General features: G+C 47.6%; 1 protein-coding gene across 7 annotated transcripts in view; it reads left to right on the plus strand.

Moving 5' to 3' along the window:
• Positions 1-3,372: 3,372 nt before the first annotated feature.
• ST7 (suppression of tumorigenicity 7) overlaps positions 3,373-19,054 on the plus strand; it is a 240,027-nt gene continuing 224,345 nt past the window's right edge. For 4 of the 7 annotated variants that reach the window (XM_041727674.1, XM_041727676.1, XM_041727673.1 and 1 more), the window contains exon 1: positions 3,373-3,627. In XM_041727674.1, coding sequence (XP_041583608.1) covers positions 3,465-3,627 — 163 coding nt within the window. In that variant the 5' untranslated portion in view covers positions 3,373-3,464. Of the gene's footprint in view, positions 3,628-8,324; positions 8,444-19,054 lie in introns of all 7 variants that reach the window. The other 3 variants (XM_041727681.1, XM_041727677.1, XM_041727678.1) reach the window with 3 other exon arrangements.

Consider the following 19,054-nt stretch of genomic DNA (forward strand, 5'->3'; position numbering starts at 1 on the left):
AAAATCACTTCTGAAAACAGGTTCTTAAACTTACAACAAAGTACACAGCGAAAGGCTCGACAGCCTATGCACGTACACTCCTAACTGCCACATACAGAACAGAACAAGAAACAACAAAGAGGTAATTTCAAAGAGCTTTTAAAGGTCTTCCCTAATATATTGGTTTCTTAGTTCGGATATTTTATCAGACTATGATATACTTTTTAATCAAACACATAGACCAATTTGTGAGGAATTTAGGAGCATACTGTTTTTACATGATCCTCATAAATTCATGGTCATTTCACTCTTATTATACCACCCACAGGTAGTTACATCTCCTGAAGCAAACTTTCAAAATAAGTTCACCAGATGGTGGAAGTCCGGATCTTAAGTTTTACCCCCAAATTACATCTGACATTAGTATTCTTTAGAAACCATAAGATTTGGAATTTCTCTTCATATAGTTGATTTTCATTCGTTTGTTCAATACTCAGTAAGTACTTACTGAGCACGTACCCTGCGCCAAAGGTCGCAGGCTTTGCACTGGGAGGCCAAGGTGCCGGGGAGAACAACAGTGACCTACTTACTACCTAACGTTGAAGGCCTCCGTTCACAGGAGACGCACTGACCAGGCCTCGTGTAAGCACCGTCAGGAGGCGCCTCACTGCGTCTTCCCAACAACCCCCTGTCGTAGGTCCAAGTGAAACCCTGAACAGGGGGAGAAACTGGCTCGGGGAACCTCGGTGACTTGGAAGGAGCACGGGGCAGTGCGTAGCAGGAGCAAGAACAGAGCCCGTCGCCGTGGGCCCTGGTGCTGCGGCTCAGGGGACAGAGGGAGCTGGGGTCATAAAGGAGGTGGCACTCCCAGTGCCTCCCTTAATAAGCTGTTTCCCGGCAGGTGTGTGTGTGGGGGGGGGGGCCGGAAGCATCTCACAGAAGAGCACACCCGAGGCCGGGTGAGGGCGCCGGGGCGGAGGCGAGGCTGCCTAGGTTGGGAGGGCGGCCCTGAGCGCCCTGAGACTGTCCTTTAGGGAGGCTTGGGGTGGAGTGGCAGTGAGTCCGCGGGGCCTTGAAGGACTTTTAAGCAGGGCACGATGATCAGATTTGTACTTTTAAGGGTAACCCTGGCAGAGAAGTGTGGAAGAAGGTGGCCTGAGGGGCATGAGGGGGTGGTGGTGAGCAGGTGCCAGTGCTGCGCGTGAAGAACCTGGAGGGGGCCGCCCCAGCTTGCCTGGGAGAGATGGGGAGGTTACGAGACACCACAGGCCGTTGCAGGAGAATCCAGAGTAGTGACAGACCCGAGACAGGACCTTAACGTTTTGAGGCCCAGTTGACTGGAGAGGAAGGGTGCGTAGAGGGACCCCGTCCCCTCTGGGTGGGATGATCCTCGGATTTCGGAATTAGGGAGCTGGAGGGATAGTGCTCATTCTTGAGACTTCTAGAAGAAGCCATTGGAGGTGAGTTTTGGATGTGATATACTTGGGGTGACTGTGGCTCATTCCACTGGGAGACGGTCAAGAGGCGGCGAGACACAGCTGGTTGTCTCTAATTCATGAATGGTTCCACTCAAGAGCCACCCTTTACCTCTCATCGTTACCTGCCATCAGTCCCCAGGGCCTGTCAATTGTACGTCCCTAAACGTTTCTTTAATCCCCACTTGCGTACATCTCTGAATTGGTCATCTGGGTCGGTGGGCGCAGTGCCAGAGAGCGGGCAGCACCTCTGTGTTTCCGTAAGGCCCTTCACAATCAGACCTTCTCCAGCTTCTTGTGTCCTGACACCGTCCCCAGGGAGCCCGCACTCCAGCCGCGCTGAAGCAGCCCCGCTCCAGAACGGATCCTCGTGCCTCCCAACAGACACGTCTCCAACTCCAAACCCCATCCCTGGCGCCCGCCAGAGAGAAGCAATAATGAGTAAGACGGGCCGGCCCTCCAAGAGCCACATTCGTGTCCCTTCTTGGAGGGTCACTGACAGCAGAGGCGAGGCCCCGTGCTGCTCATTTAAACCAAGCAGGCAATTCTACTGCAGACAATCGGGGGGTTAACTTAATCGGAACATAAAGTGGATGGTTCAGGTACGCATGCTGGTTAGTTCTGGAATTAGCGAAGTATGGATCCCTGCACAGGCCCGGCAGGCAAAAAGGTAAAGGAGCTTGTTTTATTACGGGGGAAACTACAAGTAGGCAAAGCAAAATTTTTTTTTTAAATTTATTTATGACAGTCAAAGAGAGAGAGAGAGAGAGAGAGGCAGAGACACAGGCAGAGGGAGAAGCAGGCTCCATGCACCGGGAGCCCGATGTGGGATTTGATCCCAGGTCTCCAGGATCGCGCCCTGGGCCAAAGGCAGGCGCCAAACCACTGCGCCACCCAGGGATCCCCCAAAGCAAAATTTATAATAAAACATTCTCCTGAATACTCTGAATTCTAAAAATGTCTTGGCTGTCGATCCCGGAACCTCTCACTACTCTATTTGCATCGAATGCATAGAAAGTGAAAAAAGCATTTATGGCCAGAAACAGACTTTTAACTTGCACTTCGCAAAGGCAACATTTTCTGCGGCCCAGACAAAAACGCTTGCAAGAATCTTGCTTAATGCGACCCGTTCAGATTAGGCCAAAATTATCCCAGAGAATTAAAATCAGAAACAATCTGAGAGTTGTGTGAGCTGTGATCACCCCCCCTTCCCCCCCCCAAAAAAAACCCCCGAGGGGATAAACATTCTTTTTGCCAAGATTCCCTTGGGAAGCCCCTGTGCTGCTCCGAGGAGGACAGGCCAGGGCAGGGCCTAGTGTGTGCATCGGAAATCTCGCTTCAGGGACCCCCGGTGGCGCAGCGGTTTGGCGCCTGCCTGTGGCCCAGGGCGCGATCCTGGAGACCCGGGATCGAATCCCGCGTCGGGCTCCCGGTGCATGGAGCCTGCTTCTCCCTCTGCCTGTGTCTCTGCCTCTCTCTCTCTCTCTCTCTGTGACTATCATAAATAAAAAGTTAAAAAAGTAAAATAAAAAGGAAATCTCGCTTCAGAGGGCGATTTCTTCCCGGGGCTGCTAAGCAGGGACGGGAGCACGTCGGTTTCCCGGGTGCGGCCTGGAGCTGGGGCCCCCGCGGCCGTGCGCATCCCTCAGTCCGCGGCTGGGCTCTGGCTTCGGGGTCAGGACCGGCTCGCGGCTGTGCCTCAGTTTCCCCGTGCACAGAAGGGGGCTGGTGGGGGCTCCACGCTGTGACTGCGCCGGCCGTGCCCGCGCCTCCAGGTACCGGCACAAGCGGCGCACACGGGCGGGGGCGAGGGCGGGGCCACGTGACTGGCCGTGACCGTGGCCGTGGCCGGGCCCGGGCCGCGTGCAGGGCGGGGCGCGGCGGGAGGGAGGCTGGGGCTGGCCGCGGGGGCGCCCGGGCCGCGGGGGGCGGGGGCGGGGGCGGGGGGCGGCGGGGCCGGTGAGTCACCGCGGCGCGCGCGGAGCCCGGGGCGGAGGGCGGCGCTGGAAAATGGCTGAGGCGGGCGCGGGCGCGGGCGCGGGGCTGCTGGAGCAGCTCAAGTCCTGCGCGCTCTGGTCCTGGACGTCCCTGTGCACCGTGTGGTGCTTCCTCGTGCTCTTCCTCGTCTACGTCCTGCGCGTGCCCCTGAGGATCAACGACAACTGGAGCTCGGGTACGGCCGCCCCCCCCTCCCCTCCCCCCCGGCCCCGAAAGTTCCTGCAAGTCCCGGGCCGCGCGCTCGGGGCGGGGGCGGGGCGGGGGCCGCGGAGGTGGAGCCGAGCCGAGCCGAGCCGCGCACTCGCCGCCAGGCGCCCCCGCCCCGCCCCGCCCCCACTGCGGCCCGACCCCGCGGCCTCCCCGGGCGGCGGCGCTCAGGGCCCGGCTGTCGGGGCCACAGGGACCCGCGGGACTCGGCGCGCGGCGGGGCGGGGCGGGGCGGGGCGCGACCCTGCTGACCCCGCCCCCGCGGCCCCGGACCCACGCCCCCGCGCCCCCCGCGCCCCCTCCCCCACGCCCCTTGCCCCTGCGCCCCACGCCCCCGCGCCCCCCGCGCCCCCTCCCCTGCGCCCCCGCCCCCTGCCTCCGCCCCCCCCCCTCCGCGCCCCGACTCCCGGCGGAGCGGCCCGGGCGGTCCCAGGGAGCGGCGCCCGGCTGGGCCCGCGAGCGCGAGGGCGTCTCCAGGGAAGGCTCCCGCGGCCTCGTGAGGTGGACTCGAGTTACCTGGTGCTCAGACCTTTAGACCCCTGCGAGGACGCCGTCGCCGTCCGCGGCTCCCACCTGCTGCGCGCTCGCTCCCCTGCCCCCTGCTCCCCTGCCCCCCTGCCCCCCTGCCCCCCTGCTCCCCTGCCCCCCTGCCCCCCTGCCCCCCTGCTCCTCTGCCCCCCTGCTCCCCTGCCCCCCTGCTCCTCTGCTCCCCTGCTCCCCTGCCCCCCTGCCCCCCTGCTCCCCAGGCCCTGCTCCCCTGCTCCCCTGCCCCCCTTCTCCCCTGCCCCCCTGCCCCCCTGCCCCCCTGCTCCCCTGCCCCCCTGCTCCCCTGCCCCCCTGCCCCCCTGCTCCCCTGCCCCCCTGCCCCCCTGCCCCCCTGCTCCCCTGCTCCCCTGCTCCCCTTCGGCCCTGCTCCCCTGCCCCCCTGCTCCCCTGCCCCCCTGCTCCCCTGCTCCCCTGCCCCCCTGCTCCCCTGCCCCCCTGCTCCTCTGCTCCCCTGCCCCCCTGCTCCCCTGCTCCCCTGCCCCCCTGCCCCCCTGCTCCCCTGCCCCCCTGCTCCCCTGCTCCCCTGCCCCCCTGCCCCCCTGCTCCCCTGCCCCCTGCTCCTCTGCCCCCCTGCTCCCTGCTCCCCTGCTGCCCCTGCTCCCCTGCTCCCCCCTGCCCCCCTGCCCCCTGCTCCCCTGCTCCCCTGCCCCCCTGCTCCCCTGCCCCCCTGCTCCTCTGCTCCCCTGCTCCCCTGCGCCCCTGCCCCCCTGCTCCCCAGGCCCTGCTCCCCTGCTCCCCTGCCCCCCTGCCCCCCTTCTCCCCTGCCCCCCTGCCCCCCTGCTCCCCTGCCCCCCTGCTCCCCTGCTCCCCTGCTCCCCTTCGGCCCTGCTCCTCTGCCCCCCTGCTCCCCTGCCCCCCTGCTCCCCTGCCCCCCTACCCCCCTGCTCCCCTGGCCCCGCGGCCCTGCTCCCCTGCTCCCCTGCTGTGCGTCCCCCCCCCCCGCCCCCCCCCCCCCCCCCCCCCCCCCCCGCGCGCCTCCCCCGCGCGCCTCGCTGGCACCCACTGGGACGGGTCGGCCTCCCCGGGGGCTCCCCCGCCTGTTACCACCCCGGGCCTCGGGGGTCTTGAGCGCCTCGACCAGAACTCGGGGTCATGTTTGCACTTGCTGCCCAGTCTCCCTGGGAGGCGGGTAGGATTCTGGACCCTGCAGTCATCGGCCCTTTCCATAGGTGTTGCCCAGCCCTGGGATGTCCCCCTCTCAAAGACAGTGGCCTTCCTCTGTTTTTTAATTTTTTGTTTATTTTTATTTTTATTTATTCATGAGAGACAGAGAGAGAGAGGCAGAGACTCAAGCAGAGGGAGAAGCAGGCTCCATGCAGAAGCCCGGTGCAGACTCGACCCCAGCCAGCACCGCAGGGTCACGCCCTGGGCCCAAGGCTGAGCCACCTGGGCTGCCCTCTGCTGTCTTTCTTTTAGAGCGGCTGATTGTCCTCCTTGGTTTAGGGTTTTAAAACTGTGAACGTTTCTGTTTCAGTACACATTTAAAAATTTGTAGTTTGGAGCACACCTTTGTATACTACGTTGTTTAAAAGTAGGTTGAATAATCGTGTGTACGTGTGTGCACGCATTTGCCCACAAGTGGCCCCTTACCAGTGCCGGGAGCAGAACCGGCAAGAAGCAGACGTCCTACTGGGAAACTGGGGAGTTTCTAAGGAAGAAAGTGCTGTGAGATCCTTTCCCAGCAACTTGAAGTCTGGCATATCTCACACATACCTCTGTTAATTTGTATAGGATTGTTGCTCATTTGAGCTTATAAGAGAGAGAATATGAAGCTGTGCTGCCCATGAGGGCCGGGTGGCACCAGATGTAGAATGGAGGGGCCCCGAGGCGGTTTGCCCTAGTGATGTTGGGCTTCTGTTTTCAGTGTGGTTTTAGGTACATTTTAGTCATAAAGGAAGGTAGAAGGAGAAGCACATGGAGACACCTACCTCTGCTATTTTTGTGAGAAGATGGGGGAAATGGGGACATCGGACCCTCCTAGTGGGACTGGCCCTTGCAGGAAGATCTAAGTGGGTTCTAATGGGACTGATACTTGCTGTTCCTAAGCCCTGGGGTGCTCACTCTTTCTGTAGCAGTGAAGGCAAGAGAGGCCACTGAGTCTAGAGCTGCTCTTACGGAGCTGCTGGGAGCACCCGCCTCCTTCCTCGGCGGAGGTGAGGACACATCATAGCGGGGAGGCCGCTGGGAGCCCAGGCCCAACTCTGTACTTTGTGCGATTGTGGAATCTGCTAAAAATGTTTCGGATACTTGCTTGGCACGTTCTTCTCAATAGCTTGATTACCTGCGACGACGTTCATATTTACAACCTCATTTGATCTTATTTTCTGGTAAATGTGTTTCGCTCAGTTTGCTTTTTTAAAAAATAATTTCTTGAATGCCTCCTCCGCGTAGGACGTGTGACAGGTACTGCAGTGGGAAAGATACACAAGTTTGTAAGACTCAGGCCGAATGAGGAGTTTACCCACATGGGAACAGCTTCTCAGAGCGCAAAGTGGAGGAGCAGGGCAAGGCAGTGGGAGCTGCTGAACCTCGTTGGTTGACGGGAAGTCCATGGTTCTGAGTTGGGGCTGCAGAGAGTGGTCCTGCCAAAGTCCCAGAGCTGTGGAAGTGCCAGTCAGATTCAGAGAACTATGAATCGTGTGGAATTTAAAATAATAATAATAAAAAAGGGACTTTAATAAACAAGGATACCCTTGCTGCTCTTGTGTCATGTATAGTTTTCCAAGTTAAAATACCTTCTAGGGGATCCCTGGGTGGCTCAGGGGTTTAGCACTGCCTTGGGCCCAGGGCGTGATCCTGGAGATCCGGGATCCAGTCCCGCATCGGGCTCCCTGCATGGAGCCTGCTTCTCCCTCTGCCTGTGTCTCTGCCTCTCTCTCTCTCTCTCTCTCCCCCCCCACCCCCCCGGGTCTCTCATGAATAAATAAGTAAGATTTTTTTTTTAAAAGAAAATACCTTTTATGGGGTGCCTGAGTTTCATTGTTCGACTTGCCCACTCCTGCCATCTGGGGTCACTTGACCTTCACTGAGCTGAGCCTGTGCCATTTAAGGATAAAGGTCAGAGACTTCCACGGTACTCTATATTAGACCACGTCAGGAAGGAAAACGTCCCCTAGGCAACCAATTCTTGCAATGAAAAATGAATTTTCAGAAAGACAGGGAGAAAACAAACGCATTAGAAATAGCACCTACTGGTTAGCTTTGGTAATTGACTTTTTGATGCTCTGTCCTTCAGTCGGGTAGGAGAATGTTGAAGTAGTTCTGTGATTTACTGAAAATAGAATGAACTTCTAACGTGATTTTTAAAAACCCCAAATTCTGTTATTGCTTGTTAGCTTTCAAGTGGATTAATTTCCTAAAAAAATGCTTTTCCAAAAGGGCAGGAAGTTCATCGTAGCTAGGAGCAGTCATGCAGGATATTATTCAAGAAAAACAGTAGAATAGATTAGTCTTCAAACAGTAGCACTTTATTCTGTAGTGTGGATAGCACTTTCTCATGTACTCTATGTTCTGAGATTTTGGATGCTGAATTTAAAGCACTTTGCGTGATAACACCTTTTCTTAAAATGTGCACCTTTACAACTATTGCACCAGGCCACCTAAGCGATATTCCATTTCTTTTAACGTTTCCTGAAAAGCAAGTTTTCAAAGATCTTTGAAATCCTATTGAATTCTTTTTTTAGAAAACAGATGTAATAGTCTGACCCAGGCTTAAGTTTGTTTATATTATAAAAGGTTTTCGTGTTAATTAAGATGGTAAATACAGACGCAAGACTCTTCTATTACTGACCTGATGTGAAAGTGTCATTTAAGTGTGGCTCAGTTTTGAGTACTTTCATATTGGAAATAGTTGCTCTAAGTTTAACACCCTGTATTTCTTGTCTCAAGGGCCTGGTTGCAATTTACTTAGGTCTTTTGCTCCTGTGCCTATTGTTTTAGAATGTTCTCCCCATCTGTAAATCCTACTCATCCTTCAGGGACCAGCTTGCCTGCTGTCTGCTGATCCTTTCAGCTCAAAGTGCTGTTCCCTCCACCTTTCAGAGCACTTATCTGAGAGGCACTTTGGCAGATTTTACCTTGCATGAATTTTTGTTGCAACTCTAGTTCTTTGTTTTCCAGTTTGATTTCTTGCACATAGTAGCAGTTCCTTTCCATTCACTGGATGAAGGAATCTCCAAGTGGTGGGGTACCCAGTCAGTTGGGATTGGAACAATGCAATTGATCCAACAGGTTGATGGGTAAGTGCCTTACTTAAATTTCCAGTTTTATTTTTATTTTTTTAAAGGTTTTATTTATTTATTCATGAGAGACACACACACACACACCCAGAGACAGAGACACAGGCAGAGGGAGAAGCAGGCTCCCTGCAGGGAGCCTGATGTGGGACTGGATCCCGGGTCTCCAGGATCACACCCTGGGCCAAAGGCAGGGGCTAAACTGCTGAGCCACTCAGGGATCCCCAAATTACCAGTTTTAGATCGAGGTCGGAAACTGACACGAAAACTTAAATTCTGTGATGGGTCACATGCATGTAACTCATGGTGTTGCAGTTCGCGAACACATAAAAGGACAATTTTCTAATTAACGTCAGCTTGGAGTTTAGGATACATCCCAGACATCTTAGTTGCCCTTACATATTTTTGGAGACATTTGTCTCAGCCATTAATGAAGCAACGTAAGTGATACTTTTTTCTTAGGCCCTCATTTTCTGTACACGTACAGTGATAGCTTTATATTCTTTAAGATTCTTTGTAGCTCTAAGATTCTGTTTCAGTGTCTTGGGATAAATTTCATTGAATGCAGGGTATAGAAACAAATACGTGGACTTAATATATGTGAATATATATATATGCAGTGAATTTAACTTCAGACACTATGTGGCTTTCTTCAGTGGCTTTCCATCTCACTGAAAATAAAATCCAGATATATTTCCTTGGCTTACAGAGTGAGATGGTCTGACCCATTTCTTATCTGAACTTCTACCATTCTTTTTTGAGGTTGCTACTTTCCGAGACATATTGTGATTCTTTCTTATTCTTAAAGATTTATTTATTTGAGAGAGAGAGCATGTGAGCACAGCTGGGGAGGGTGGGGGAAGCAGGAGCAGAGAGAAAGGGAGAGAGTGAATCTGGAGCAGATTGCCTACTGAGCCTGGAGCCCCACGGGGCTCATCTCGGGACCCTGACATCATGACATGTGGCTGAAGTCAGGAGTTGGATGCTCAACCTACTGAGCTACTGAGGCGCCCCTGTTCTTTCTTATTCTTAAATATACCTTGCTTGTTCCTGCCTTATGGCTTTTGGACTAGCTGTGCCCTCCACCAAGAATGCTTTCCTACTTGATTTTTGCACAATAGTCTTACTAGTCACATCTCTGCTTAAATTCACTCTTTTGAGAGGTTTTCCCTGATGACCCAGTTTAAGTCTGTAATATCACCAGATTTGAATTCTCTGCATAGCACTTAGCACTGTTCAATATAGTTCTTGTTTGTTTGCTTATGCATTCTTATAGTTGTACCTCAGGTGACTGTAAACTCCATGGGAGTAGGGGTCTTGTTTTGTCTCAGTGTGTATCCCCAGGATCTTGAACAGTGACTGTTTGGGTCTAGTGCTTACTATTTATTTATTGAATGAATGAAAAACTGTGTCAGTTGGTTGTGGTGACTAGCGGTAATACTGTTCTTTAGGAAATGATTTTGGAATCTATTATGTAGTCATTTCCTATGAGATGGAGAATTGTGTTCATTGACTCCTAAGTTATAAAGACTACTCTGAGATGTTCCAAATCTTTATATATAAGTTTTTAAGAGATATTATTTATTTATTCATGAGAGACACAGAGAGAGAGGCAGAGACATAGGCAGAGGGAGAAGCAGGCTCCCCCTATGATATGGGATCATGCCCTGAGCCAAAGGCAGATAGGTGCTCAACCACTGAGTCACCCAGGTGCCCCCCAAAATATTTTGATCCTTTCTTTAGGGGTAGAGTATAAGGAAGGCTATCGTTCTGGTCCATATTGTAAAGTAAATTTCATATAAAAAATGTTAAAAGTAAAAAATTGATTGCATCAGGAGGCAGTTTGTGTACTATATCCCGGAACTTCAGACATAGGATTTGCAGAGTTAGGAACTTTATATTACCTGTAAGGAAAGCGCTCGGGATTCTACTAACACAGGAAAAGTTCTTGTATGTGGGGAAGGATAGTATAATAGAAGAAAGATTTGGTTGGGGAAATTTTCACAGCGCTATTGTCAGGCATTATGAAACTAAACACATAGAAGTATAATTTGAAGTGATTAGAAATACTTAAGCACAATTTTCAGTTCATATATTTGCATATTCCCTCCACTGACTAAAGAAGCATTTCAAAGTTTATATGAGAAGCCAAAGTGAGAATAGTTTCAGCGTTTAAGAAATTTGCCTCATTGCCAATTTTATTGGAATGTCTTTTTCTCCATAAAGTATTGCATATCTGCTAAAAGAAAGAAATACCAGTTATGATGAGGTGAAAGGAGCATTGAATTTAGAATATTTGAATTCAGATCCCAGTTTGCCATCTGCTGGGTAACGTTGGACAAATTACTTTGGGAGACTTTTATCATTTATAAGATGAGGACATTAATCTCCATTTCTGAGATTTATTTTGATTTTTTTTTTTTTTTTTGTATTTATTCATGATAGTCACACACAGAGAGAGAGAGAGGCAGAGACACAGGCAGAGGGAGAAGCAGGCTCCATGCACCGGGAGCCCAACGTGGGACTCGATCCCGGGTCTCCAGGATCACGCCCTGGGCCAAAGGCAGGCACTAAACTGCTGCACCACCCAGGGATCCCCCTCTGAGATTTATTTTGAACTCTAGATGAGATGTCCTTTAGGACTGAGCCCTGAGCACATAAACAATATTAGCAACCATATATTGTGTACTTGGTTATCTAGTCCGTGTCACTGACCCTGAACTGTGTTTATTCATTAGTTAATTCATTCATCCACTGGTTTGTTTATCCATTTATTTGGAGAGGACAGGCAGGTACCTGGAGGTTGAAGTTGTATTATTCTTGTCAGTTGTGATTTGGACCTACAATCTCATGTCAGCTATATTCCTCCCAGTTCCTGCACTTGTTTTCTATGCTGAACAATTATCATCCTCTAATATATTGTCTTGTTCATTAATCCTTCCGGGTGTATCTGCTCCCTATGAACAAGGGCCATAGATGGTAAAGTCATATCTTAAAAACAGGATTGAATGTAAATTTTGTGATTTGAACTAGGAAGGGGTTGAAGAGTCAACCCTTAATGAGTTCTTACATGAGCCTGGCACTGTGTTGCTTGCTTTATCATTGGTTGTTAGGCTCCCTGGGCTTGCCCGTCAGTCTGTTTATATCCCACATGAACAGCATGGCTCATACTTTAATTGACACATGGAATGAAAATCAGCAAGACGAAATAACTATAGTTATGATACTAGTTGTCCGATTGAAGGAAACAATACAAGTGAACACATTTTAGAAATATGTTTTGATGGGAAAACAGCCTAATTTATGAATGAGGATGAGAACTTGGTAGAGAGCTTTGGATGGGACTGTTTCCTTAGTATACTCAGAAGAACTTGAGAGCAGGGGTTATGACACTTTCATCTTCATATTTCCATCATTTGGTCTTCACCCAGTGATGACACGTGAAAAGGTGAATGCTTTAGTATTTTTAAGGCTTTCCAAGATTAATGGCACTAGGGGTACTTTTCTTATTTTACTTCACCACCTAAGGTTTTTATTTCCTCAGTTTCAGAGGGTCGTTGCTAATACCCAGGTTGATTCAAGGTTGGGCTTATTGTTTGGCTCAAAACTGAAACTCAGAGAGATAGAAGGATTCTTCTTAGGTAACTGGGACAAAAGCTAGAAGACAGTGGAGGAAAAAGAGGGTTCTTGTGATTTAAAGGAGGAGTTTGCCCAGAATGGAACTAATGGAGAAATTCAGAACTGGAAAACACTAAGACAGTGTGACGTAAACTAGTCAGATGGGTCAGCACACTCAGTAATTGTCTAAATGTGGGGCTGAAATGGGATGGACACAAAGTGTGGAACTGGACAAATAACACAACTTAAGGAGTATTTATAAGTGCTAAATAGACTAGAGTAAGCACAACTCTGGGCATTCTATGAGATCAGTTGCCTTTGGCTTACTAGCCTGGTGGTAAAATTGGTTCCTTAACGGGAATGCAACTTCATACGAGATGGAAAATTGAAAGTGCTTTGTAGACTGTTATTTAAACCCAAGGCATTATACAGTAGGTTGTTTCTCTAGAAGTTTGTATTCTATAGGCTTTCACAGTGAAATGATAGTTAAAATATATAATGGGATCTCATTTATCCTGGATAGTCTTTCTAAAGAATATCTAAGAGTTGTACTAAGCAGGGTAATGGCTTGTTGGATTTATTTATTTATTTATTTATTTATTTTTTTTATAAATCTTTTTTTTTTTTTAAATTTATTTACTTATTTATTTATTTATGATAGTCACAGAGAGAGAGAGAGAGGCAGAGACACAGGCGGAAGGAGAAGCAGGCTCCATGCACCGGGAGCCCGATGTGGGATTCGATCCCGGGTCTCCAGGATCGCGCCCTGGGCCAAAGGCAGGCGCCAAACCGCTGTGCCACCCAGGGATCCCGGATTTATTTATTTTTTAAAGCAGGGCTTTTTCAGCAGAGGGTTTCAACTTACAACCCTGAGATCAAGACCCAAGCTGAGATCAAGACTCAGACACTCAACTGAATGAGCAACCCAGGTGCCCTTTGCTGGACTGTTTCTAACCACACAGTACTGAGCAGTCTGTTTGTTATAAATATGAAACAGTATCTTCTAGCATCCTTATTGTATTTGAGATGTCATTGTAAAGATACCTATAAAGAGGTTTTACTTTCCCAGAAGAGAGAGAATGTGTAATGAAATTCATTTTTGATGTTACAAAGGAGCAGGGCAGTTGCTCATGTGTTGCTCTTACCAGTCATTCAAATATAGCAAGCATTCTTGCACTACCTGCTGTGCTAAAACAGGAAGCTGACAGGCTCATTTAGCTCCAGCAGTATTTCTTTTTTTCTTTATTTATGATAGTCACACAGAGAGAAAGAGAGAGGCAGAGACATAGGCAGAGGGAGAAGCAGGCTCCATGCACTGGGAGCCTGACGTGGGATTCGATCCCGGGTCTCCAGGATCGCGCCCTGCGCCAAAGGCAGGCGCCAAACCGCTGCACCACCCAGGGATCCCCATCCAGCAGTATTTCATATTAGCTGTGGCTGTGCCCGAGGAGTCTCTGTTTAATTCCAGTACTAAATCTCGCAGCAAAATAAGGCGAGATTTATCTGAGAAGGCACTTTTTCTTCTCTGAATTTTAGGAAACTGGAAGTGTGCTTAGCTATAAGCATACTTTGTGGAGAAGTCTAACTTTTCTTAAATTGACTTACAGATCTAATAAAGGATCTTGGTTAAGGTCAGTCTTTTTGAAAATTTGAGCAAGCCTGGAGAAGACTTTGAAGGAATCTCTCACGCCACTGAGCAAGGACTGTCTGTCTGTTGTTGTTGTTGCTGTTGTATTTTGTATAAAAAAGCTAAACAACTTAACACAAGCAGTTGAAACACTCTGAGGCATAAAAGTCTTAACAAAAGAAGTGGCTCTTAAGCAGTTTGGATCTGGGTTTTTGTGTGATCTGCAGTTAGAGGATTTTTTTGTTTTGTTATGAAGTCCACTGTAATACCATTGTGTAAGTGTTGTTGATTAGCAGTAGGTAATAGTAGAATGCTTACAGTTCTTCCCTCTGTTAAGCCTTTCCAGTTTCTAGTCGCTTTCTCTTGGGAATGAGAGAATAAAATTTACTTTTTTACCAAATAGATCTTTTTCATTTATTTGGGAGGGTACTGTTTGCCGAGTATTACTAATAGCACTGATAAAATAATGCTCTTGGGTGTTTATTGCACTCACTTGACTCAACTGGTGTCCTTCCAGGATATATGTTTCTATTCCTGTAGTATCACATAGTAAGAACTGGTGTGATCTGGTTTTGTGGGAGGGGAATGCCTATCCTCCATCACTGATATCTTTTATTTAAAACAAAACAAAACAAATAGAGCAAAACTAATTATACTTTTCTCAGTTCAGGCTTAGAGTACTTGACATTATGGTTTAGAGAGACAAGTCTTTCCTACCTTGTTTGGCTCTTTTAGCAAAGAGAATGTTTTAGGTTGCTCCCTTACATTTGAGAGATGAAGTGGGAGAGGCTAAATGATAACTTTTAAATATTAGAAAGTTGCTTCTTGATTATTTTTTTCTCTAAACTGGAAGTTGTATGCACATTATCATTATCATTCAGTAAAAGTCTAAAAATGTAATATGAAAAATCTTATTGCAGATTTAATCTGTTGGAGAAAATCATTATCCTAAGTAAACTTTTTTTCTGTACATTATTCGTACAATCAAATTCTTAGGGGAAAGTATAGAAGCAATGGCAGTTAAGTTTGAATAAAGATATATAGATAGTTGGTTTTGGTTATAAAAGTATTTCTAAAAATGATTGGTTTTTACAAACAGTTTTGTTTTGTTTTTTTGTTTTGTTTTGTTTTCTGCTTACCTACAGAAAATAATTAATAATTTCTGGTAGATTTTAAAGGACAGTGAAAAGAACTATAATTCTTAAAAATGAGCATTTTTAGTTTTACCCATGAGAATCTATGTGACTGCGAAAGCAAGTAAGATACTTAAAACTAAGACATGTTAATGTTCAAGTGGGAGGAAATCTAAATTCAAAGCTTGCACCAAAACTTCCCAGCTAAGAACGAACAGAGGTTTATTATTGCTCAGTCCCAAGGGAAAACTTAAATGATATTAAGTGTAGAGATTAGCAGGCTGGAACTAGCCAGGGAAACCGAGTCGTGTAGCAGAGGGCACTGGTAAGGGCTTTTCCCTACTGAGTCTGGAGCATTATGGCTCCCCCTTGTTTCATGTCTAGCTTACTCTTGAGGAATAAACATGACTTAGAAGTAGAACACAAAGGTTTGCTCATTCATTCATTCATTCATTCATTCATGAAGACACAGAGAGCAAGACAGGCAGAGGGAGAACAGGCTCCACGCAGGGAGACTGATGTGGAACTCGATTCCGGGTCTCCAGGATCACGCCCCAGGCCTAAGGCAGCGCTAAACTGCTGAGCCACCCAAGGATGCTCACACAAAGGCCTTTTTAATATGTATTCTTCTGTTTAGAATACCTGCAAAAACTAAGGGAGATGTAAAAATACTTAGACATTAAGATAGTTATATTATACATGGATTACCCTCCTTTGTTGCAGTCTCAGTTTATTATCTCAATAAAACATTATATTTCATTAAAAATATGCTATTGATATGTGAATGCTATTAATATTTAGCTTTATAGAAATCTCTTTTGGTCATTGACCAGGCAACTAGAAAAGTGGGGTGGGGGTGGGTGTGGAGGAATGGAAATATGACCAAGATGTGGTCATCTTGTCTGTTTTATTTAATGTATTCATAAACAATATATAGCAATTTTTATGACTTTAAAATATTTACAAAAATAAGTAGTAATAAGATAATAACCAAGGGTACTGGACATACTTTTCAGTAAGTTGTTTCTGTTATCTGACATTACACTTATGAAATTTTTACATGTTGTAGCTGTGGTTCATTTATATTTATTTATTTAGTTAGTTAATTAGTTAGTAAGTAGGCTCCACACCCACACTCACCACCCTGAGATCAATACCTGAGCTGATATCAAGAGTCGGAAGCTTAACCAACTGAGCCACCCACGTACTACAAGTGCCCCTGTAGCACATTTATTTTATTTTATTTAAAAAAAAAAATTTTTTTTTATTTATTTATGATAGTCACAGAGAGAGAGAGAGAGAGAGAGGCAGAGACACAGGCGGAGGGAGAAGCAGGCTCCATGCACCGGGAGCCTGATGTGGGATTCGATCCCGGGTCTCCAGGATCGCGCCCTGGGCCAAAGGCAGGTGCCAAACCGCTGCGCCACCCAGGGATCCCCAGCACATTTATTTTAAATGCATGGTATTCCATTGTAGGAATGTGCCAAGGCATATACATTACATTATGAATGGACAGCGAATGCTGTATTGGGCCTCTTTGCACTTGTGTCTGATTTCCCCAGGGAAGGGATTATTAATGGTAATGGGACCCGATAGGGGAAGTTTGGACATTTGTGGGGGACCTTTTTACTTATCACAATGTTTGGCATTAAGAGGATGGAAGGATGCTTGATGACCCGCAATGTGTGTGTTTGCTTGTGCCCCACATAACTTTTAGATATCTCCCGTAGGTATTCATATAGGCAAAAAAAAAAAAAAAAATCTGTTTATAATTATGTGACTCCAGAGTGTTCACTCTACATGTAATCCTAAAATATATTTCTAATAGTTATAGTATATGCTCTTGTTTAGAATTCAAACTACCATGTAAATTGACAAAAGACTTTACTTTGTTCAGAACTTCACCAAAAATTGTTAACCATTTTGGAAACTCATGACCCCAGTGGCAATACAGTTTGTAGTGTCTGGGTCACTAATACAGCACTCTTGCATCAGACTGCCTTGGTAGATTTTGCCTTCTTGGTGATGCTTTGTAGGAGTACAAGTATCTGTCTACTTCATGAAGTCTTCTACCAAATTCATGAAAACTTTGCATTCTGAATACAATTGAACTATTTTTTTAATTTTTATTTATTTATGATAGTCAGAGAGAGAGAGAGAGGCAGAGACATAGGCAGAGGGAGAAGCAGGCTCCATGCATAAAGAGCCCGATGTGGGGCTCGATCCCGGGTCCCCAGGATCGTGCCCTGGGCCAAAGGCAGGCGCTAAACCACTGCGCCACCCAGGGATCCCACAATTGAACTATTTTAAACAGGACTGGGCCTGGGGTGAGGCAAGTGAGGTGCCTAGGTGCAGAATTTAAGGATATATACTCATTGTCACGGTCCTGCAAGCACAGCTTTAGCACTTGTAGGACTTTGCTTCCTTAAATTACACACCCAAGGCCGATTGCCTGTATCATGTTAGGTCTGGCCCCAGTTATATACGTTATGTTCTGTTCATCTTTCCTTTATGCTACTGTTAGGATATTATATTGATTTTTTTTTGGAAATTTATGCAGGAGAGTAGATTATCTGTTAAGCTTGTTATGGTATAGAAAGAGGGTATTTAAAATTATTTATTATAAAAAGGAGGTGTAGATCTGATTGAGCTGAGCACCTCTTCATTAGGGCATGTACTTGGAAGCGTCCCTTTCTTGGCCATCTGAACATCTCTAACTTTATTGGCTATTGCCAGATTACTTTGCAGATGGTTGTAGCGGTCAGAGTGCTGCAGTAATGCTACATAAAATAGAAACAAACAAAGAAATGCTTTAAAACTAGTGGCTTAGAATAGTAAGTAATCATTTGTCCCCATTGATTTGTGAGTTGGTTTCAACTCAGATGAGTTAGTCTGGATTCCTGATATCCAGGCTCTGGGCTCTAGTCTGTTGGCTGCAGGTTGGATTAAGGTTGCATTCAAGTCTGCTCCATTTTTCTCAGTCTCTTAGACAAACCAGCTACCCATTCTGGGAAAAGGCAAGAGCGAAAGGAAGACAGGTAGAGGTATGTAAAACTTCATCTGGGCGATATCGAGAACTGGCTCATGGCCACTTCTGCTCCTTTTCTGTTGGCCAAAGCAAAGTCACATGGCCAAGCCCAACGTGGTAGGGTCGGGAAATATATACTCTTGTCAATTCTAGTAGGTGCTGCTACAAAGTCAGCTAAGATGTGGATCATAATTCCAAAACAAGGAAGATATGAAGAGTGTTGACCAACGATTCAACGATCGATTACCACAGTGGTTATTCCATTACGTACTTTACCAGGCAACATTGTCACCAAATCTTGCTGTTACCAGACTTCAACATTTTTGTTCCTTTGGTGTGTGCCACGTGATATGCTGTTAGTTTAATCTCCATTTCCAGTTGTATGTGTCGTTCAGCAGCCATTGAGGCACTGCTGGTTTCTGTGGGACTGACAGGGCTTCGTATTGCCAGGGCAGGTCTGTTCTACAAGAGTATATGGAATTTGTTTCTTTTACAGGTGGGAGAAAAGCCACCTCACTATCAGGGTTTGGTACATCCCTTCATGCTGGAATAGTACATTCTTACATGACTTGACATGACATGACATGACTCAGAAGTTCAGGTCTTTTCTATGCAGTTCTTTGACTTTTCAGTGTGATTTCTAGGACTTTCATGGCCTAGTTTTGGTTAATCTCTCTCCTTGCCCCCCACAAACTCCTTTGCAGCACTGTCTGCACACTGCTGGAAAGTCAGGGCCAGCATGTCTGCTTGGCTTGGTCTTTCAGAGGCGATTTTCATCTGGAATGCAGCTGCCTGGGGCACCACACCCTGAATGGTGGTGGGGTTTTAATCTTGAAGCCACAGTTTCAGTAGGTGGGTGGGCAATTCCAGGATTCTATTCCACAGACTCGTGGTTGGCACCTTGCTACATTCCTCAGCATCAATAAAATTTATCCTGTCCAATAAGCAGGGAGAGGTGCCAGCAGTTTAGCTGAGTCATTCCTCGTCTCCTTCTGGCCAGCCTCACGTTCTCTGGTAAAACAGGTAGGCTAACTGGGCCATTGGCAGTCTTCAATGAGAGAAACAATAGGTCAGGAATGCTGGGCCAGTGTGTGTGGAACAACGTGTCCCTTGCCAGGGAAGGGAGAGGCTGCTTCCTGACTGCAGTGTAAGCTCTTCTGATGTCTTCAGAGCTCCTTTTTCCCTGGAGGCACCAGTTTCCACAGGAT

Source organism: Vulpes lagopus, chromosome 13 (assembly GCF_018345385.1).
Source record: "Vulpes lagopus strain Blue_001 chromosome 13, ASM1834538v1, whole genome shotgun sequence".
NCBI lineage: Eukaryota > Metazoa > Chordata > Mammalia > Carnivora > Canidae > Vulpes > Vulpes lagopus.